A 23044-nucleotide genomic window follows, 5' to 3' on the forward strand; every position below is an offset into this window, starting at 1 on the left:
AACAGAGAGCACAAGATAGAAATTAGCCACAAGAATTCCAGCTGATTTTTCTTCCCTTCCCAAACATAGGGGGACTGAAACCATTTAAACGTCCCCCATGTTGCTGCCCTGCCTGAAGCCAGTTAACTCGGCACCAACCAGGGACTTGCCACTCCTCACAGGAAGCCTGGGTCCTTTCTAACCTGTATGGCTCAGTACTACAATGTGCAGGCCATGTACCTACTGAACCATCAAGTGAATTAGGGCATACTGTCAATAGAAGGGAGACAATAGCACCGTTTAAAACAATCAACGTGATTAAAAGGCTATGGGAAAATCTTAACAAATCCACCCAATTTTTGATATTCACTATCGGGCCTCAATTCTGGGCACGGCACCTCAGGAGTAATATACTTGGAGGGGTTGGAGCACAGATTCACCAGAATGATACCGGGGCTAAAAAGGTTAAATTATGAGGACAGGTTGCGTTGTATTCCCTTGAGTATAGAAGATTAAAGAGTGATTTAATTAAGGTGTTTAAGATAATTAAATGAATTGATAGGTACAACAACAACATGGATTTATGTAGCACCTTTAACATAGTAAAACTTCCCAAGGCACTTCACAAGAGCGATATAAAACAAAATTTGACACTGAGCCACATAAGGAGATATTAGGGCAGATGACTAAAAGCTTGATCAAAGAAGTAGGAGTGTCCTAAAGGAGGAGAGTGGTAGAGAGACAGAGAGGTTTAGGGAGGGATTTCCAAAGCTTAGGGTCTTGGCAACTGAAGGCACGGCCATAAATATTCCCTTTAATTTTTGGGGGGTGTGTGGCCCCTTTAATGGCCTGTGCCGCCCATTTAAATTTCCGCACATTCGCGGTTTTTCCATTCAAAAGCCAGTGAGCCGGCTGCATGGGACCTCCAGACAGCTGCATGACCATGCGGCTGTGCAGCTTAAAGGGAACATTGATGGACACCAATGGTGGAGCGATTAAAATCGGGGATGCTCAAGAGGCTAGAATTAGAGGTGCACATATATCTCGGAGGGTTGTGGAGCTGGAGGATATTACAGAAATAGGGAGGGGCGACGCCATGAAGAAATTTGAAAACAAGGAAGAGAATTTTAAAATCGAGGTGTTGTTTATCTGGGAGACAAGGTAGGTCAGCAAACACAGGGGTGATGTATGAACTGGACATTGGCAGCAGACTTTTGGCTGATCACAAGTTTATGGAGGGTAGAACTGTTATATATGTGGACTTGTATTTACTCTGTAAAGCCACCAGAGGGCTCATCCCCGGGAGTCCCAAGAGATACCATAATTCCTTGGGAGCACATAACAACTGGCGACGAGATACAGATAGCGAACCCAAAGATGCAGAGAACAGAGAAATTTTCAGAGGGAGATGATTGGGAAACTTTTGTGGAGTGACTCGACCAATACTTCGTGGCCAACGAGCTAGATAGGGAAAAGAGCACTGCCAAACGAAGGGCGATCGTCCTCACCGTCTGTGGGGCACCGACGTATGGCCTCATGAGGAATCTGTTCACTCCAGCGAAATTAATGAAGAAATCGTGCGATGATTTGTGCACACTGGTTCGAGAGCATTTGAACCCGAAGGAAAGCATTCTGATGGTGAGGTACCGGTTCTACACCAACAAAGGGTCTGAAGGCCACGAAGTGGCGAGTTATGTCGCCGAGCTAAGATGCCTTGCAGGACATTGCGAATTTGAAGGACATTTGGAGCACATGCTCAGAGACTTTTCGACTTGGCATTGGTCACAAAACCATACTTCGCAAACTTTTGACTGTAGAGACCCCAACTTTGAGTAAGGCCATAGCGATAGCCAGGCGTTCATTGCCACCAGTGACAATACGAAGCAAATCTCTCAGCAGACAAGTGCTGCTACAAGTACTGTGAACAAAGTGATGTTGTTTTCGAATCGTAACATACAGGGCAGGTCACACATACTTGCAGCTACACGTCCACAGATGTCTGAGAGTCCACCATCAAGGGTGATGAATGCAAGGCCATTAACACCTTGTTGGCGCTGCGGGGGTGATCATCGGTTCCATTCATGCCAATTCAAAGAGTACGTTTGCAAGGGTTGTGTAACAATGGGACACCTCCAACGAGTGTGCAGGCGAGCTGAAAAGCCTGTTAAACCTGCAAACCACCATGTTGCAGAGGAGGACAGATCCATGGAGGATCACGATGAACCGGAGCCTCAGATCAAGGAGGCAGAGGTATATGGGGTGCACACATTCACCACGAATTGTCCCCGATAATGCTGAATGTTGAACTAAATGGACTTCCGGTGTCAGTGGAGCTGGACACGGGCGCGAGCCAGTCCATCATGGGCAAAATGACTTTCAAAAGCTTGTGGTGCAACAAGGCCTCAAGGCCAGTTAACTCCAGTTCACACGAAACTAAGAACTTACACGAACGAACTGATTCCTGTAATCGGCAGTGCTACCGTAAAGGTCTCCTACAATGGAGCAGTGCACAAGCTACCACTCTGGGTGGTACCGGGCAATGGTCCCATGCTGCTCGGCAGGAGCTGGCTGGGAAAAATACGCTGGAACTGGAACGACGTCCGAGCGCTATCGCCCGCTGACGACACTTCGTGTGCCCAGGTCTTAAACAAATTTCCTTCGCTGTTCGAACCAGGCATCGGAAAAGTACAGATCCATCTACTTCCGGGGGCACGACCCATCCATCACAAGGCAAGAGCAGTACCGTACATGATGAGAGAAAGGGTAGAGATCGAGCTAGACCGGATGCTAAGAGAGGGCATAATTTCACCGATCGAGTTCAGCGAGTGGGCCAGTCCTATCATCCCAATCCTCAAGGGAGACGGCACCGTCAGAATCTGTGTTGATTACAAAATAACTATCAATCGTTTCTCCCTATAGGACCAATACCCACTACCAAAGGCCGATGACCTCTTTGCAACGCTGGTGGGAGGAAAGACGTTCAGGAAGCTGAATCTGACTTCAGCCTACATGACGCCCTCACCTGCGTTAACATGCACAAAAGTCTTTTTGTTTATAACAGATGCCCATTTGGAATCCGATCAGTGGTGGCAATATTCCAGAGAAACATGGAAAGTTTAATGAAGTCGGTCCCGCACACTGTGGTCTTCCAGGACGACATCTTGGTCACAGGTCGGAACACAGTCGAGCATCTGCAGAACCTGGCGGAGGTTCTTAGTCGACTCAACCGCGTGGGGCTCAGGTTAAAACGCTCGAAGTGCGTTTTCCTGGCACCTGAAGTGGAGTTCTTGGGAAGGAGGATTGCGGCGGATGGCATCAGGCCCACCAACGCGAAGACGGAGGCAATCGAGAAAGCACCGAGGCCAGAGAACGTGACGGAGCTGCGGTCGTTTCTGGGACTCCTGAGCTACTTTGGTAACTTCTTATCGGGTCTCAGCACACTGTTAAAACCACTGCATGTCTTACTACAAAAAGGGGGCGAATGGGTTTGGGGCAAAAGCCAAGAAAATGCCTTTGTAAAAGCGAGAAAATTGTTATGCTCAAACAAATTGCTTATGTTGTATGATCCATGTAAGCGTTTGGTACTAGCATGTGATGCGTCGTCATATGGCGTCGGGTTTGTATTGCAACAAGCTAATGATTTCAGGAAACTGCAACCGGTTGCTTATGCATCCAGGAGTCTGTCTAAGGCTGAGAGAGCCTACAGCATGATTGAAAAAGAAGCATTAGCGTGTGCCTATGGAGTAAAGAAAATGCATCAATACCTGTTTGGGCTAAAATTCGAATTGGAAACTGACCATAAGCCACTTATATCCCTGTTCTCCAAGAGTAAAGGGATAAATACCAACGTATCGGCCCGCATCCAGAGATGGGCGCTCACGTTGTTCGCATACAACTACGCCATTCGCCACAGGCCATGCACAGAAAACTGTGCCGATGCACTCAGTAGGCTGTCATTGCCCACCACGGGGATGGAAATGGTGCAGCCTGCAGATCTAGCCATGGTTATGGAAGCATTTGAGAGTGAGCAATCACCTGTTACTGCCCGGCAGATCAAAACCCAGACAAGCCAGGACCCGTTATTATCTCTACTCAAAAGCTGTGTGTTTCACGAGAGCTGATCCAGTGTCCCAGTGGAAATGCAGGAAGAGATAAAGAGATAAAGAGAACAGTGGCGCAAAGATGAAATGTCTATACAGGCAGACTGTCTTCTATGGGGCAATCGAGTAGTGGTCCCTAAGAAGGGCAGAGACACCTTCATCAATGACCTCCACAGTACCCACCCAGGCATCGTGATGATGAAAGCGATAGCCAGATCCCACGTGTGATGGCCCGGTGTCGATGCGAACTTAGAATCCTGCGTTCACAAATGTAATACATGCTCGCAGTTAAGCATACCCAGGGAGGCGCTGCTAAGTTTATGGTCTTGACCCTCCAAACCGTGGTCTGGGGTACACGTCGACTATGCAGGCCCGTCGTTGGGTAAAATGTTCCTTGTGGTTGTAGACACGTACTCCAAGTGGATTGAATGTGAGATAATGTCGGCTAGCATGTCCGCTGCCACTACTGAAAGCCTGCGGGCCATGTTTGCGACTCACGGCTTACCCGATGACCTGGTGAGTGATAACTGGCCACGTTTTACCAATGGTGAGTTCAAAGAATTCATGACCCATAACGGGATCAAACATGTCACATCTGCCTCGTTTAAACCAGCATCCAATGGTCAGGCAGAGAGAGCAGTGCAAACGATCAAGCAAGGCTTGAAGAGGGTAACTGAAGGCTCACTGCAGACTCGCCTATCCCGAGTCCTGCTTAGCTACCACACGAGACCCCACTCACTCACTGGGATCCCACCTGCTGAACTGCTCATGAAAAGAGCACTTAAGACAAGGTTCTCGTTAGTTCACCCTGATCTACATGAACAAGTAGAGAGCAGGCGGCTTCAACAAAGTGCATACCATGATAGAGCAAATGTGTCACGCGAGATTGAAATCAATGATCCTGTATTTGTATTAAATTATGGACAAGGTCCCAAGTGGCTTCCCGGCACTGTCGTGGCCAAAGAGGGGAACAGGGTGTTTCGGGTTAAACTTTCAAATGGACTCATTCACCGGAAACACTTGGACCAAATCAAAGTCAGACTCACGGACTATCCTGAGCAACCCAACTTGGACCCTACCTTTTTGATCCCCCAACATACACACCAGTGGCAACCGGCACCACAGTTGACCTTGAAGCAGAAGCCATCATCCACAGCAGCCCAGCAAGGCCCAACACACCAGGCAGCCCAGCAAGGCTAGCTGCACAACAGCCCAGTGATGGCCCAACAAATGATTCACCAACACCAACTTTCACACCATGACGATCAACCAGAGCAAGAAGGGCCCCAGATCGACTCACATTGTAAATAGTTACACTATTGACTTTGGGCGGGGTGGGGGAGGTGGGGGAAGTGTTGTTAGATATGTGGACTTGTATTTACTCTGTACAGCCACCAGAGGGCTCATCCCCTGGAGTCCCAAGGGATCCCATATTCCCTTGGGAGCACAGGTATTTAAGGAGGCTTCACAGGTTGGAGAGGCACTCTGGAGACATGCAATAAAAGACTAAGGTCACACTTTACTTTGAGCTCACTGAGTTCAATCTGACTTATTCTCCATACACAACAAGAGCATGGGAGGCCGGTCAGGAGTGAGTTGGAACAGTCAAGTCTGGAGGTAACAAAAGCATGGATGAGGGCTTCAGCAGCGGATGAGTTGCGGCAGGGCCGGAGTCGGCCGTTGTTCCAGAGGTGGCAATAGGCGGTCTTAGTGATGGCATGATTATGTGGTCGGAAGCTCATTTCAGGGTGAAATATGAAACCAAGGTTGTGAATAGTCTGATTCAACCTCAGAAAGTTGTCCGGGAGAGGGATGGAGTCGGTGGCTAGGGAACGGAGTTTGTGGTGGACACCGAAGACAATGGCTTTGGTCTTCCCAATAATTTCTGCTCATCCACTACTGGATGCTGGACAAGAAATCTGACAATTTAGAGACAGTGAAGGGGGTCAAGAGAGTTGGTGGTGAGATAGAGCTGGGTGTTGTCAGTATACATGTGGAAACTGACGCTGTGTTTTCGAATGAGGTCACCGAGGGCAGACGGAGAGAGAAACTATTTCCTCTGGTGGGGGAGTCCATAATAAGGGGGTTTAATGTTAAAATTAGAGCTGGGCCATTCAGGGGTGATCTCAGGAAGCACTTCTTCACAGAGGGTAGTGATAATCTGGAACTCCCTCCACCAAAAAGCTGTTGAGGCGAGACTAATTGAAAATTTTAAAACTGAGATTGATAGATTTTTGATAAGCAAGGGTATTAAGGAATATAGAACCAAGGTGGGTAAATGGAGTGAAGATATAGATTAGCCATAATCTAATTGAATGGCAGAACAGGCTTGAAGGGACTTAATGGTCTACTCTTGTACCTATGTTACTATGTTTCTATGAGCCTCTTTCCCACTGGACAGCTGCATTAATAGTAGTTGTTTACTGCTCCTGAGGGTAGATTTTCTGAGGCTCATTCACAACATACAAAGTATCTCATCAAAGATGACAACTCAGAAAGTGTACCTTCTTATTATGTTTATTGTGAGTATAGCCCTCAGGCATTGAAAAACTGATGTGTTGATAAAGGACAGAATCAAAACACTGTTGTCACCACACTTCGCAGTTAAAAAATACTTCCTTGGAGATCCTCTATTTTCAACAGTTAAATATCTGAACGCCACCGACAACTAATTTAAATAGTCTAAACGGCCTCTTATCACCGAGGACAGCAGACACCTTTAGCTACTTTCCTCTTGTGATAATTCTACCACCAGAAAATTACCCCATAATACATTTACATTTTTCGAGTCATGGGAAAGTTATCCTTACAATCTTATCAGGGTCTTCTGAAGGAGCACTTTTGCTAATATTGTGATTCTGCCACCAATGAAAACAAACAACTTTTGAAAGAATCTTATTTTTATTCATTTTAAATAAAGTAGCACTCTGTCGTTCTGATGTGGGTGGCTGAGCAGACTGTGACTGTGTGTTCCTGCCCACCTGCAACCTGATACTGTTCCACGGGCAGCGTGTGGTATAGCGGCAAACATTAATGCTCCATTATCACTCATGCAACTCTGCAAAACTCTAGAGTGAGACAGAAGCAACTTCAAGGAGGGGGCGAGAGCGGGCAGTAACAATTGTCAACAGTGCCTCCTCCAGAGGGATAGGAGTACATTTTATTCATATTTTATTAACAAATTTAAAAAGCAACACACATTACTCATTTAACAAAATATTTGTTAAACTTCAACAGAAACAGGAAGAATTGTATCAGGGATGAAGGACTTGGGTTATGTGGAGATACTGGAGAGTTGCATTTGTTCTCCTTAGAGCGGAGAAGATTAGGGGAGATTTCATAGAGGTGTTCAAAATCATGATGGTTTTTGATAGAGGAAATAGAGAGAAACTGTTTCCATTGGCAGGAGGGTCGATAACCAGAGGTCACAGGTTTAAGGTGATTGGGTAAAGAATCAGGGGGTAAATGAGGAGATTTTTTTTCACACAGCGAGTTGTTGTGATCTGAAATGCACTGCCTGAAAGTGTGATGGAAACAGATTCAATAACTTTCACAAGGTAATTGTATAAATACTTAAGAAGGAAAACACATTTGCAGGGCTATGGGGATTAAGCAGGGGAGCACGACTAATTGAATAGCTCTTACAAAGAGCTGGCACAGGCACGGTGGGTTGAATGGCCTCCTTCTGTGCTGTATGATTTTACGCTATAATTCTTTGACAGAACAAATTCTAGAACAAAAAAACATTGAGATTTTAGGGGGAAAGTTGGTTGCATCCATCCGCGACGTCTGCCATTAACCCCGCCGAAGTTCACCGGATTATGGGGAGATTCTCTACTTTGCATGGTAATGGTGGCCACCTGCACCATTAGGGACACACCTAAGGTGGCCGACATGTCCAAGTTCCCCTCTTCTCCCATAAACTTTAGGAGAGGAAGGATAAATGGAGAATTGCAAAGCATGTTACAAGTACTGTGGAGGCGTTGAGACTCTTGCAAAGTAAATTGGTTTTTAATCCTCTGATTCATTTCAACAGGTTATTCATCACAAAAAAATGAAACAACTACATCAATGATTCATGCAACCCAGTCTGCTCAAACTGCAAAAGACACATTTGTTCCATTATCTACAGCAATTACACAGCTCTGTACCAACAACAGTCTGACATTACAAGCAAGTAAACAAGCGTCACCAACAATTTCACAAAATACATCAGCAAAGATTCGGAAAGATGTCCAGAAAGGAAATGTTGCAAGCACCAAGGCCACTAACACAAAGACGAATAAACATCTGTGGAACAGAACCGAAAGTTCCACATATATGTTGATCTCATCACCATCTACTAAAAATATTTCGAAGACCACCTCAGTCAGCAACAAAGTAATGTTGATGATTGTGCTCCCAATTCTGGGTCTTGCTCTGGTTGGTTTAATGATTGCCTTCCTGGTAAATCGTACTCATGGGAAAAAACAACGTAAGCAAGAACATTTTGTTTTACTGATTTGCTCAAACAGGGTTAGTACAATAGTGTTGTACTTAAAAGAAGAAATAACAAGGAGGCAACAAAATAGTTGGCCTTCGAAGAAGAAAATGTCATGTTGTGCAGTAAGAGGTGCTGTTCTGAGGTTGGGGTTCAGGCACAATGGAGGTAATTGATTTTACGTTCCACTGAAGTCAATAAAAATTGGGCGGGGTGTACAAAGTAGCAGCCGATCCGATCCCGCCAGTTTCCAGTCCAGTGGGTTGGTTTAAAATGACCCCCAATGCCAGGGCAGAATGGATGCAACTTTACTCCCATCGTTCCTTACGCATCCTCCACCTGCAAGCAATTTCATGGGAGATCCACTAGAATGAAGGAAAAATGAATCACATTTTGATTTACCTATTTGAACAAACTTGGTACAATAGCATTTTTTAAATAAGAAATGTGGACTCTCACATTAATGTTAGCATAATAGCTTTTGAATTTTAACTGCAGTGCCCTTTAAGTACACTTAGAAACCCCAAATTTAACTGGGGGGCAATGATGAGTGAGGGGCCAGCAGGGTGAGCCACAGGCTCACCAACGTGAGGCCAAGGCCATTTTAACTCCCGGGTCTGAGTTAAATATTCCAGAGCCAATTCCCGACTGAATCCGGCATCAATGGCGTCGGACCAGCAAGCCCAGCAGAAGGTTGGGGCCATGAACCTGCAGTAATGGTGCCCGGCAGTCAGATGTGTTAGGGAGAGGTAGGCGATTGCTGTCGGGGAAGGGAATCCTTGGGCTCCAGGTTTAATTGTGGGGCTAGGAGGAGCTCTGCCGTCCCTGCTGGCCCACAAGGAAACCTTAAAAAAAAAATGACTTCGGGGTTGAAATTCGGTACCGCCGTTTTTGAGGCGGTATTGCCGCCTGTGTGCTGATTTTACCGCCAGGCGTTAGGTGCAGGCTCAAATTGCCAAATTCAGTTCTTAAGCCAAAGATGAGAGGGCAGCGTTAAAAAGTGGCATTGCACACTCATTCTCGGGTGGAAGCTCAGGGGGGCTCCTCAATTTTGCAACGGGAGGCTGCCACCATGCTAGGAAAAAAAACAGAAAGAAAAGGGAAGGAAAAAAACCCAACTAAAACTTTTCCGAACCATACACACACTTCCCCAATCTTAAAACTAATGCAAACATGCAGAAATAAATGAAGAAAAAAAAACATACCTTCCTTTCTGGGCGATTCCGCCTGAGAACCACTCTTTAACCACCACTTTTTTCTGGCTGTATGGCCGCCTGCTGGTACGGCAGCCATACATAGTAAATATCAGGACAGAGGCATCAAGGAGGCGTTGTATGCTGGATGACGTCACCATGCGGGTGGCGTTAGCCAGAACAGCGTTGCCTCTTGGCCCCTCTGCCAAAGAGCCTACTCAATTTTAGCCGGGGCGTGGACAGCGCTTAACGACGACAGTAGGCCTTTGCAGCCCATTTGCCACCTATCGCCGGCAGTAACGGATGGCATCCACAACCAAATTTCGACCTCTTTGTTTTTTGGCCCTTTTCTGTACCAGCTGGTTTGTGCCTGCTGCTTCTGATGAAGCCGGCACCAGAAGCTGAACACAGCTGTCCTGTTTAAAAATATAGCCAAGGTCTGAATGACATCATCAGACTCCGACTGTTGAATTTCAATGAGGCCCTTGCCTGCCAGATGCGAGGCACTTGCTGACTGGCCAGTTTGCGCCTGTTAAAATGGCGTGTGACATGAGGCTAGCAAGGATCAGGTGAGTAGGTCACCAAAAGTATTTTAACTCCCACCACATCCCATTCTCATTGGGCATGAAGAGTTAAAATCGGGCTATATAATTTAAAATAATAGTTGAAAGACTGACTCATTGTCATGGGAACTGTTGCTAAGATTTCTTGCAAATCTCGGAAGATGCAGTTGTTTATATTAATTAATTGAATATACAACACAATAAATATTACATAGTTCACAATCATTTAATGTAGACAGAAGAAAACAACTCATTATGAAAAGATCGCAAAGCGATTGAGAGCAAAATATACAACAAGCGCTTGATAAAGAGACACCTGGGGCCTCAGCAGCCAATCTGTCCCAGATCATTATTTATTAAGAAAGGTTTTAACCAGCACTCCCCACAGTTTGCCAACTGCAGCTTTTTGTTCTTGAATGCTAAAAAGAATCCACTCAAAAGTTTTCAATCTACATCTCTCTCCAGCCACAATTTGACATCATGAAAACTCTTGCTGCTTCAGAGCGCTAACTTCTGAGCAATCAGGCGACCAAGAGCTACATTTGGTCGATATATTCTACAGAATCCTCCTCGGCCACAATCCCATGGATAAATGGGAATATAAATCTTGCAAAGCTTTGATTAAAATGTCAATGACTGATTAGAATCGGCTCTAAAATCTGCAGGATACTAACAGCTCTAACAACCGTAGTCAGTTATTCCCAAGCTTGTTACCCTCCCCTGTGCATAACAAAACCCTCTTCAGTTGAATTATTACAGACTGTCCCACCTATTCCATCACGAGTATTTTTTCATCTCATTTCCATATTAAAGCACTTTTCCTATAACTGTTTCTGAACATCACTGGACAGATGCGAGTTATCATTTTAAAAAGCACAGAGTAGATCAGTGGAACCATGTGTCAGTGTGCTGCCTGTTTGACGAGCTGCGGGACCTGCAAATGTAATCCGCCTGGCCTCAAATGAGATTTGAATTCAGTCTTCCTTCAGACTCTAATTTGCTGATCTTGTGTGAATTGATCAGGCGAACACTGAGCATTGGGTAAAGTAGACAGCCAATAGAATGGAGGAATATCAGTGAGAGTTCTGACTTAGATTTAATTTCAGTAATGTCCACCAACCAGAGACCAGCTGTGGCGACATCTGTCATCAACTGCCTCTCTTTTCATTGGTGTCTAGAAAGGGGGACAGTGGGAGCAAAGTTTGTTTTTTATCTTTTTTTTTGGAGAATTTTGCACTTATCAACTTGAAGCATGTCAATTACAGAACAGTAGAATATTTCTTCATTCTGGGTACCCATTGTTATTACTGAACACTTCAAGTCAGGTAAAACACACATCTGATGTGGAGCAAAGCTCCCCCTTGTCTGCCCAGCCAAAACGCTTTAACCTTAGAAGAGAACTTACCTACCATTGCAATCTGCAATGTTGTGTTTCCCACCTTAGCTATATTACAACCTTTCTGAGTGAGATTGCCAGTTTAGCACACTTGTGCTGAATTATGGCCAGTTTTGTATTGTGGACCTGCATCCATCAATAACTAGATGAAGATTGCCCAAGTTTCATTCAGATAGGACCCTAACTGCCAACATGAAATGACAGTGTAGTCACTCACTGTACTACCTGCTTCCCCATTTTAAAGACACAACACGAAGGGCCCAAATTTGCCCAGGAGTTGCAGTTTTTTTTTTGGAGCAACTTGATTTTTCTGATGTATCTTAAAAATCCCCATTCTGCACGTTTAATTTGCGCCAGTGTAAGTGAATTGGGATTTTTTTTTAGTTTAGTTTTTTTCCAAAAGGGGCCGTTACCAGCCATTTTGGCCATTTAAGCCAGTTTGGACAGTTAATAGTTGCTCCAAACTAGCTTAGGCCAGCGTATGTGGCCACTTGTGGCCGCACAGAAAACCCTTGCGGACAGTTAAGAAATCAGCGCAGGAAGCCAGAGATAGGGAGGGAAAGGGAAGCGGAGAGGAACTTGCAAAGCACTAAACACCTTCACAGCAACATTCAAGAAGCATAAAAACCATCAACAATAAATAAAAAATAAAACTTAAGTCCTAACACAGCCCCCGAGGGACTTGACTTCTCTCCGAGGGACTGGACTTCACTTCTCTGAGGAACTGGACTTGGCTTCTCTCCAAGGGACTTGACTTCTCTCCAAGGGACTTGACTTCTCCGAGGGACTTGACTTTTCTCCGAGGGACTTGACTTCTCCGAGGGACTTGACTTTTCTCCGAGGGACTTGACTTCTCCGAGGGATTTGACTTCTCCGAGGGACTTCACTTCTCTCTGAGGGACTTCCCTTCTCTCCGAGGGACTGGACTTTTCTCCAGGGAAGACAGCTGCCGGCCTCTGCAGCAGGCAACTTGGCCGGGGATAGGGGCGGGGAACATCGGGTTGTCCCTTCGGACAGGGATAAGGGCGGCGAGCATTGGGTCACGCTTACAGCCTGCAGGACACGCTGGGAGGGCGAGGAGCTACTGCGCATGCGTGCAGACTCCACCACGCATGCGGACAGCTACTTGCACCGTTTTCAGCGCATGGCTGTAGCTCCACCCCCCCACTGCACTATATACGCCACGCCATGACGCGGGACACACAGCAGAGCAGCCAGAATTGTGAGTACGTTTTTTGGCGCCATTTTGAGCGCACAAAGCCGGCGCATCTTGGGTTAGTGCGCTGGAAAAAGGGGTTGGGGAAATTTGGGCCCAAAGATCCTCTATAACTTATTCCACAGAATAATTAGAATGAATCAAACAGTTTGCTTCAACCATTTCCCAACGTATTCATGTATAGTTGCTTGCAAACATGACTACATCAGAATTTGGATATTGCTCATAAAACAAGTAAAGAAATGAAATATGCGTGGAATACAAACATGAAATAGTGAGGATGTCAAGGCCTTTTCCAAATTTCCCAAGTAAATGGCCTATCATCCACATATAATAGCTATCTTACTATGAAACCCACTCTAATCACAAATACACCTGCTTACTGACAAGCTGACATCATCATCATAATAGGCAGTCCCTCGGAATCGAGGAAGACTTGCTTCCACTCCTGAAGTGAGTTATTTGGTGGCTGAACAGTCCAATATGAGAGCCACAGACTCTGTCACAGGTGGGACAGATAGTTGTTGAGGGAAGGGGTGCGTGGGACTGGTTTGCCGCACACTCTTTTCGCTGCCTGCGCTTGATTTCCGCACGCTCTCGGCGTTGAGACTCGAGGTGCTCAGCGTCATCTCGGATGCGCTTCCTCCACTTAGGGCGGTCTTGGGCCAGGGACTCCCAGGTGTCAGTGAGGATGTCGCATTTTATCAGGAAGGATTTGAGGGTGTCCTTGTAGCGTTTCCGCTGCCCACCTTTGGCTCGTTTGCCGTGAAGGAGCTCCGAGTAGAGCATTTGCTTTGGGAATTTCATGTCTGGCATGCGGACTATGTGGCCCGCCCAGCGAAGCTGATCGAGTGTGGACAGTGCTTCAATGCTGGGGATGTTAGCCTGGGCGAGGACACTGATGTTGGTGCGCCTGTCCTCCCAGGGGATTTGTAGGATCTTGCGGAGACATCGTTGGTGATATTTCTCCAGCAACTTGTGGAACTAAACTACAGAACTTGAAGGCACTGATTCTTACTGGCATACAATACAAACTGTCAGAAGTCCACCTTTACCTTGCTTAAATGGGTGAGCAGACGGTGTTGGCAGGTTAATCAACTGGTGGGTGAGGCATTACAGCTGAGATTCACCTGACATCAACACACATGTCCTGATTTTAAGCTCCCACGCCCAACAAGAACAGGGCAAGCAAGAGCAGAGTACTTACATCCCCTTTATAGGTGATAAGCTATCTCCACCCAAAGTTTATAAAAATAATATAGAACCTAAGACAATTTGGCTTTCAGAAAATTTGCTTGAAAATATATTTTATCTAAACATGTATAAACTTTCTTTTCTCAGCTCTAAATGATGATGTTAACAGTGAAAATCCAGCAAGGTATGGAGTTTAAAACTTTAAACTTTTTAAATAGAATACATAAAGTGAAATTGTTTATTAAGCAAACAGGAGCAGATCCTCAGAGACAAAAAACTAGAATATTTTAACAGTATCTGTTTCACCTTGTTGTGAATGATTCTTTGTAACAGAAGGCACATAAACCTTAATCAAAGGCCAGAATTTTCACAGGAAAGAATGGGTGGGTTGGAAGGGGGAGTAAAGCCCGACCCCAACTCGCCCACTTTCACTCAGGCCAGAGGTCGGGGGGGGGGGGGGGGATGCATGGAGGGCTGCCAACCTGCTACTTTAACCTGCATTGCAGGCGGCTAAGGATTCTGGATAGCTGCAATGAGGCGGCCATAGCCTCGGGGAGTAAAGCTTGTGGGCCGGGAGGAGCAAGAGTGCTTCCTCACGGCCCCCCCAAGCTCCCCCACCATCAGCCTGGTTCTCCGGGAATTGCGACTCAGCCCCCGGGGGATAGGAGCCCCCCTGTGCTTGGACCCCCTCCCCCACTATTCTGGGCCCAGCACCAACCTGGTCCTGGGCTCTCCTGGTCCGCGTTCCCCCAGCCCAAATGTTAAACAGACTGCTACCCGGGTGGGGGAACACGCCCCTGACATCGCACGCATGCTATGGAGTTAAAACTCCCGCCATCTCCAAGAATCACCACCCACCACCCCCACACCCCACCCCCCCCGCACCGTGCTGGCGGGAAATGGAAAAATCCAGCCGATAGTCACTGTTAGAGACTGATGGGTCTCTATATTAACACATTTGTGTTGCTGTGGGCGGGCGGGGCACTTTGTGGCCATTTTGGATGGATGAACTAAGATGAGTTGGATTGCCTTCCTCATCCACAACTATCGTGTGATCTTCATGAACAAGCAGTGCAGGATTTGGAATACTTCTCAGCATGATGCGAGTCGGCAAATGTAGTTATATTACTCATCTTACTCCACGTAAATCTGGGAAAGCAATGTACTGTGCATTATGCTTGCACCAGCCTCTTACTGCTTCTGAAATTATTAAAGTTGGAAAAAAACCTGTCCTGAGTAGTTGCAATTATACCACATCCAATGTGCAGTTATAGTAGTGTACAATACCCCCTTACAAGCGACCTTTTTGCCAATATCAAACTACTGATCCTAAACATGCAGAAAGGTGGAGCATTGGTGATTATACAGAGTCACAGGTCATATGGGTTGACTGTAGTCTTTGCTTTTAGAAGCATTGTAATAGTTATCTAGAATATATGAAAAGTTTTGCATCTAGCACACATTTCCTTTCTTTAACTGCAGAAAATCAGTTAGAGATAGGGAACATACAAATCTAAAGCAAGAAACGCACCTAAAAAACTGCCACTGAAAAACTACTAAAGAATTATCAGAGCAGCTTATCCTGTATGGCCAATCAGAAGAACCTACCAATAAAACAAAGCAGAAGGTAAACCAATCAAATCACTCATTATCATTGGCCCTATTCCTCTGAGGTTTCCAAACCTCGCCCCACCCATCCCGATGCTTCCAAAACTTCCTCCCAAGCTGCCCTCGTACCTAGGACTTGCCCGCAAAAAAAATCCTTAATTGGCTATAAATCATTTTGAGACGTCCTAAGGTCATGAAAAGTGGTATATAAATGTAAGAGGATAAACCTCCGCTCACCATTTACACAGCCAATGTTGACATGGGGGCAGGCACTGCCTATATCGGGAGTTCCTACTTCTTGTGTGCTCCCAATCCACGGGACCACCCCAAATGCTCCCACACTCTGAAGCCAACTTTCCCAAATCCTCTCAGATTCCAGCATCCCTTTTCCAGTGATCCTAGATTTCAGGACCTGTCCCAACTCTCTCAGAATCCTTCTCTCCAGTGCTCTTTTTCTTCATTCATTTTATACTAGCCCTAAAAGTATAGGCTATGCTACATTGATGGTTATACAGCGATTGACCCCACTAGTGTTCGATGTGGTAACCCCACCAGAGATTGCAGCATCAATAGGGCACTTAATTTGTATGGGGCAGGCTGGTGTCCATGCCAGGACAAGACCAGTTTGCCCCATGTGGCCAGAAAATCCTCCACCAGCTTCCTATTGTGGCAGGGTGGTGGGCAGGGAACAGAATCCCATCTCCCCTGCATATGGGTGCATATCCCCTGTGTTACAGATTCTCAAAAAAAAAAAAATCCCTTATTTTCAGGAGTCTAGGCTCATTTCTCACCTGGATCTTCTGCTGGGCCTCTCATGCCCATTTGGAGACCAGTAATCCTCATCTGTCTCAGTATACCTTTGTCCAGTCCAATACTGGGCACCAAATTGAACAGGAGAAGTAGGAACTCCTGATATAGGCAGTGCCTGCCCTGAGATCCACCTCTGGAGCTGCCCCCATGTCAACATTGGCCGTGTAAATGGTGAGCAGAGGTTCTTCCTCTTACAAGACCAACCAGAAACCCAGAAATGGCAAGAACACGGCGCAAACCACTTTTTGCTGGATTCTGCTAAACTCTTGCTAAAGTTGCAGCAGGAGTCTGGCAGAACCTGGGAGGAAATTTAGGGCCAATATATTTTTTGTGTTGCATGATCATAACTTGACTGCCCTGCAGTTAATTTTATATCCTACTTTTCCGTGACACACAGTACAGTGTTGGCATCGAAAAAAGTCTCAGTTAGAGTCCAGCTGTACATTCCGATATATTCCACATTTGCAGCTGTTTTGTGCAAATGGTATTCAGTCCAGAGCAAAGTCAGCACTCCCACCTCCTGATGCAAATTAATCAAATGTATCTGAATCAAGTGACTGCTGTTAACCATCTCAATTGAAACCTAAACTGTTCCACTGCTTGACATGCCAGCGCATGCATTAGACAGAAAAGCGATTGTCAAGATTCATGCGAGAGATTCAAATATGGGCTCCAGTCTGAATCTAATGTTTATTTTTAACTCACCCTCAAATTGCTTTCAACTGGTACAAAAATTCAGACTTCAGCCTGTGAATGTTGTTATTTTATAGCAAGGACGTTGATGTAGTGTAGAGGCTGGTTTACTGTGAAACTAAAAGCCTTTGATCTCTACCATCTTACTCAGGCAAAGGGGGAGAGGGGCAGCAAGGGGTATTTCAAGCACTAGGTGGACACTGTTAGGGTGTCCTGAGCAACAGTGCTGCCACCAACCAGCCATCGTGTATCTAGATTTAAGACCATAGCACAAGTGCAGATTTTACAGCTGTAAGTAATAGGGGGGTGAAATTGTCCCTTTTTATCGTCCCATTAGCGCCTCGGGGGGGGGGGGGGGGGTGGAGGGGTGCGGCTAACAGGACACAAGACACTTTTCGCCCAGGGGAGAGGGACACTACTGCCTCCCGCGATGACCGGCTGCTGGTCCAGTCGCATGCTGCCCTGGAGGCCCAGTGGAGGCCATCAGAGGCCTTACAGAGTGCGCAGCAGTCCTCCCCTTTAATCGAGGGTGAGGGGCATTGAAACACATCAGTACTACGTGGAGCATCTACGTAGCCCTTCCTTCAGTGCCCCAGTAGCGCCCCAGGTACTGCCCCCAAAGAAAGTGGAGTGCGGGAGATTGTGCTCCGTTTCCTTTAAGGGGCTTAAAGAGCAATTCTGCGGCGGGGGCGCGACATGTCCCAGCCCTGGAAGGTTACCGCCCCCACACGGGGGGGGGCAGGGAAATTTTGCCCGCTAGGTTTCTTGTATTTTAAAGTTTTGTGTCACCTTTCCTATCTCCTGATATATTGGTCTTCATTAAATTCAAGCAGAATATAGCGGCAATGCAATCCAGTGGCATTGAAACCTGCTCAAAATGTAAACACAATGCAAACTGCTTGACAGATGCCAATTTCTTATGATGTGATCAATCGTTTCTTTGATCTATACGACCAACTCTATGGACAAGGTTCACCTAACTGGATTTCAATAGCTAGTCAATTTGTATGTGCCTATGATGTGAGAAAAAAACATTAAGGGAATAACATTGCAGTGTGTGTTAACATTAGTGCATCTGCTAGCTGCTAATTTGTGCAAAATTACTCAGGCATGCATTATTGACACCAGCTGAAGAGTTATTGTCAGGGTTAATGTAGGAATAGGAAGGTGCATGAAGTGGTTTGAAGCAGATATAGTGGCGAGTCTAGGAAATATCTTGGATAAAATACAGAGTGATTAGAAGACTGCACAACACCACAGACAAACCCAATGTGAAAGTGCTGCACTTGCTGCCAACATCCCATGTGAATAGCATAGGCTATGTGTTACTATTGATGTCAAGTCTACCAGTAATGTTTCTGCAATACTACATATCCAGGCATAGACATTTCATATGTCCCAAATTTCCTCAGCTCCGATTCCACTGCCATATCAATGTCAGCAAGGAACTCCTGCCCAACCCAGTTTCCAGAATCAGGAACATTTGCATGTACAGTACTGGATGGAAGCAGCAGGGTACTGGCTTCAGGTAGTGAATGCAAACTCACTGCAGCTTCTTCTCTCACAGTGACCTGGCCCTACCAGCTGAAGGTTTTCAAAGTTCAAAAAACAGAACGCCTGCATCTTAACAGACCAGTTTCCCGATGAAAGTTAATCACTCTGCAACCGATCGCCATAAGGAAAGCGCTCTTCTAAATCTGAAATGCCGCCCTTCAGCAACTGCACAGTCACAAATGTGGGAATTACGTCTTTCACCTATCCCTGCACTGGCCTGCACCTGGCCATTTGTGGTTGGGAATATTATGTCCCTGCCCCAAAGATAGTTTTTACGTGCAGAAAAAAGAACATAAGAACTTAAGAATTAGGAGCAAGAGTAGGCTATTTGGCCCCTCGAACCTGCTCCGCCATTCAATGAGATCCTAGCTGATCTTCTATCTTCAACCCCAAGAGGTGAGGACCTGCTGTAATTGGGTCCTTCCTCAACTTCTGCTTTTGCCTGTCCTGAATACAAAGGTTCTATGCCCAAATTATGAGGCAATTTGAGGCCATTGTATTGCGAATGATTGTATATACTGAATCACCAAGCACAAGAGCGAGGCACTACCGCCCCCAGTTAAAGAATACGTGCCTGCCTGGTCATTTTACCTTATTTTCAAAATAAGAAAATGTTCACCAGTGTCCTGATTATATATCTGAGCAATGTGACAGGTACTATTTAAGTGCAATTGAGTATGTATCCAGAATTAAATGTTATAGTCCTAATGCGCACCTCTGATTGAGGACTGATCCATCCTCTCGGCTCTGTATAACCTTTGACCTGTTCCAGGAGTAAGTGGATATAAATACCCTGCATGAAAACAGAAAATGCTGGAAAGTCTCAGCAAGTTAGGCAGTATCTGTGCAGAGAGAAACAAGGTTAATGTTTCAGGTCGATGACCATTCATCAGAGTTGAATAAAGTTAGAGTTTAAAAAAAAATTGTTCCTGGGATTTGGGCATCGCTGGCAAGGCCAACACTTATTGCCCATCCTTAATTGCCCTTGAGAAGGTGGTGGTGAGCTGCCTTCTTGAATCAATGCTGTCCTGTGTGGTGAAGGTACTCCCACAGTGCTGTTACGGAGGGAGTTCCAGGATTTTGACCCAGCGACGATGAAGAAATGGCAATATATTTCCAAGTCAGGATGGTGTGTGGTTTGGAGGAGAACTTGGAGGTGATGGTGTTCCCATGCACCTGCTGCCCTTGTCCTTCTAGTTGGTAGAGGTTGTGGTTTTGGGAGGTGATGTTGAAGAAGCCTTGGCGAGTTGCTGCAGTGCATCTTGTAGATAGTACACACCGCAGTCATGGTACACCGGTGGTGGAGGGAGTAAATGTTTAAGGTGGTGGATGGGTTGCCAGTCAAGTGGGCTGCTTTGTCTTGGATGGTATCGAGCTTCTTGAGTAATGTTGGAGCTGCACTCATCCAGGCAAGTGGAGAGTATTCCATCACGATCCTGACTTGTGCCTTGTAGATGGTGGACAGACTTTGGGGAATCAATAGGTGAGATACTCGTCACAGGTTACCCAGCCTCTGACCTGCTCTTGTAGCCACAGTATTTATGTGGCTGGTCCAGTTAAGTTTCTGGTTAATGGTGAACCCCCAGGATGTTGATGGTGGGGGATTCGATGATTAAAATGCCGTTGAAAGTCAAGGGACAGTGTTAAGACTCTTGCTTGATGGAGATAGTCATTGCCTGGCATTTGTGTGGCGCAAATGTCATTTGCCACTTATCAGCCCAAGCCGGAATGTCGTCCAGGTCTTGCTGCATGCGGGCACGTACTGCTTCATTATCTGAGGAGTTGCGAATGGAACTGAACTCTGTGCAATCATCAGCGAACATCCCCACTTCTGACCTTATGTTGGAGACAAGGTCATTGATGAAGCAGCTGAAGATGGTTGGGCCTAGGACACTGCCCTGAGGAACTCCTGCAGCAATGTCCTGGGCTGGGGTGATTGACCTCCAACAACCACAATCATCTTCATTTGTGCTAGCTATGACTCCAGCCAGAGGAGAGTTTTCCTCCATGATTTCCATTGATTTCAATTTTCCTTGGGATCCTCGATGCCACACTCGATCAAATGTTGCCTTGATGTCACGGTCAGTCACTCTCACCTCATCTCTGGAATTCAGCTCTTTTGTCCATGTTTGGACCAAGGTTGTAATGAGATCTGGAGCTGAGTGGTCCTACTGGAACCAGAACTGAGCATCAGTGAGCAGGTTATTTGTCAGTAAGTACCAGTTAATAGCACTGTCGATGACACCTTCCATCACTTTGCTGATGATTGAGAGTAGACTGATGGGGCAGTAATTGGCCGGGTTGGAATTGTCCTGCTTTTTGTGGACAGGACATGCCTGGGCAATTTTCCACATTGTCGGTTAGATGTCAGTGTTGTAGCTGTATTGGCTAGAGGCGTGGATTGGTTGTAATCTATCAAAATTCCCTGGATTCTGGGGCGGTCCCAGCAGATTGGAAAACTGCAAATGTAACACCCCTATTTTAAAAAGCAGGAAACTATAGACAGTTAGCCTAACATCTGTCGCTGGGAAAATGCTGGAGTTCTTTGAGGATTTAATGAGCAGGGTGGATAAGAGGGAACCAGTGGATGTGGTGTATTTGGATTTCCAGAAGGCATTCAGTAAGGTGCCATATAAGAGGTTACTGCACAAGATAAAAGCTCACGGGGTTGGGGGTAATATATTAGCATGGATAAAGGATTGGTTAACTAACATTGGAGTTCAGAAGAATAAGAGGTGATTTTTTTGAAACTTTTAAGATAATGAGGGGGGTCAACAAGCTGGATGTAGAGAGGATATTTCCACTCATAGGGGAAATTAAAACTAGGGGACATAATCTTAGAATAAGGGGCCGTCCATTTAAAACTGAGATGAGGCGGAATTTCTTCTCTCAGAGGGTTGTAAATCTATGGAATTCTCTGCCCCAGAGAGCTGTGGAGGCTGGGTCATTGAATATATTTAAGGTGGAGATAGACAGATTTTTGAGCGATAGGGAATAAAGGGTTATGGGGAGCGGGCAAGGAAATGGAGCTGAGTCCATAATCAGATCAGCCATTATCTTATTGAATGGCGGAGCAGGCTCGAGGGGCCAAATGGTCTACTCCTGCTCCTATTTCTTATGTTCTTAAGACTAGTTCTGGAGCACAAAATCTTCAGCACGACGGCTGGGATGCTGTCGGGGTGCATAGCCTTTGCGGTATCCAGTGCATTCAGCCATTTCTTGATGTCTTGTTGAGTGAATCGATTTGACTGAAGACCAGCTTCTGTGATGGTGGGGACTTCAGGAGGAGGCCGAGATCGATCATCCACTCGGCACTTAAAGCTGAAGTTGTTTGCAAATGCTATAGCCTTGTCTTTTGCACTCACATGCTGGGCTCCATTTTGGAGCCTTCTCCTCCCGTTAGTTGTTTATTGTCCACCACCATTCACAACTGGATGTGGCAGGACTGCAGAGCTTTGATCTGATCCATTGGCTGTGAGATCGTTCATGCTGCTTCCGCTGTTTAGCAAGCATGTTGCAGCTATCCTAGGTTAGCATCTCATTTATGGTATGCCTGGTGCTGCTCCTGGCTTGCTCTTCTGCACTCCTCATTGAACCAGGGTTGGTCCCCTGGCTTGATGGTAATGGAAGAGTGAGGGATATGCCGGGCCATGAGGTTACAGATTGTGGTGGAATACAAATCTGCTGCTACTGATGGCCTATGGCACCCAGTTTTGAACTGCTAGATCTATTCTGAATCTATCCCATTTAGCCCGGTGGTAGTGCCACACAACATGATGGAGGGTGTCCTCAGTGGGAAGATGGGACTTCAACTCCACAAGGACTGTGCGGTAGTCACTCCTACTAATACTGTCATGGACAGATGCATCTGCGACAGGTAGATTGGTGAGGATGAGGTCAAATAGGTTTTTCCCTCCTGTTGGTTCTCTCACCACCTGCTGCAGGTCCAGTCTGGCAGCGATGTCCTTCAGAACCCGGCCAGCTCAGGCAGTAGTTATGCTACTGAGCTACTCTTGATGATGGATACTAAAGTTCCCCACCCAGAGTACATTCTGTGCCCTTGCTACTCTCAGTGCTTCTTCCAAGTGGTGTTCAACGTGGAGGAGTACTGATTCATCAGCTGAGGGAGAGAGGGAGGGAGGGAGGTGGTAATCAGCAGGAGGACTCCCAGGGCCACGCCCTCTCGACTGTATACACTGTGCTGCCACCTCTGGTGGAATTGCCCTGCCGGTGGGACAGGACATACCCAGGGATGGTG

General features: G+C 46.2%; 1 protein-coding gene across 1 annotated transcript in view; it reads left to right on the forward strand.

Annotated features, from left to right (window-relative positions):
* Positions 1–23044, forward strand: part of tmem154 (transmembrane protein 154) — an 84740-nt gene that overhangs the window by 15746 nt on the left and 45950 nt on the right. The window contains exons 2-3 of the mRNA XM_070871437.1: positions 8116–8553; positions 14269–14305. Coding sequence (XP_070727538.1) covers positions 8116–8553; positions 14269–14305 — 475 coding nt within the window. The remainder of the gene's footprint in view (positions 1–8115; positions 8554–14268; positions 14306–23044) is intronic.

This window comes from Pristiophorus japonicus, chromosome 2 (assembly GCF_044704955.1).
Source record: "Pristiophorus japonicus isolate sPriJap1 chromosome 2, sPriJap1.hap1, whole genome shotgun sequence".
Lineage (NCBI taxonomy): Eukaryota > Metazoa > Chordata > Chondrichthyes > Pristiophoridae > Pristiophorus > Pristiophorus japonicus.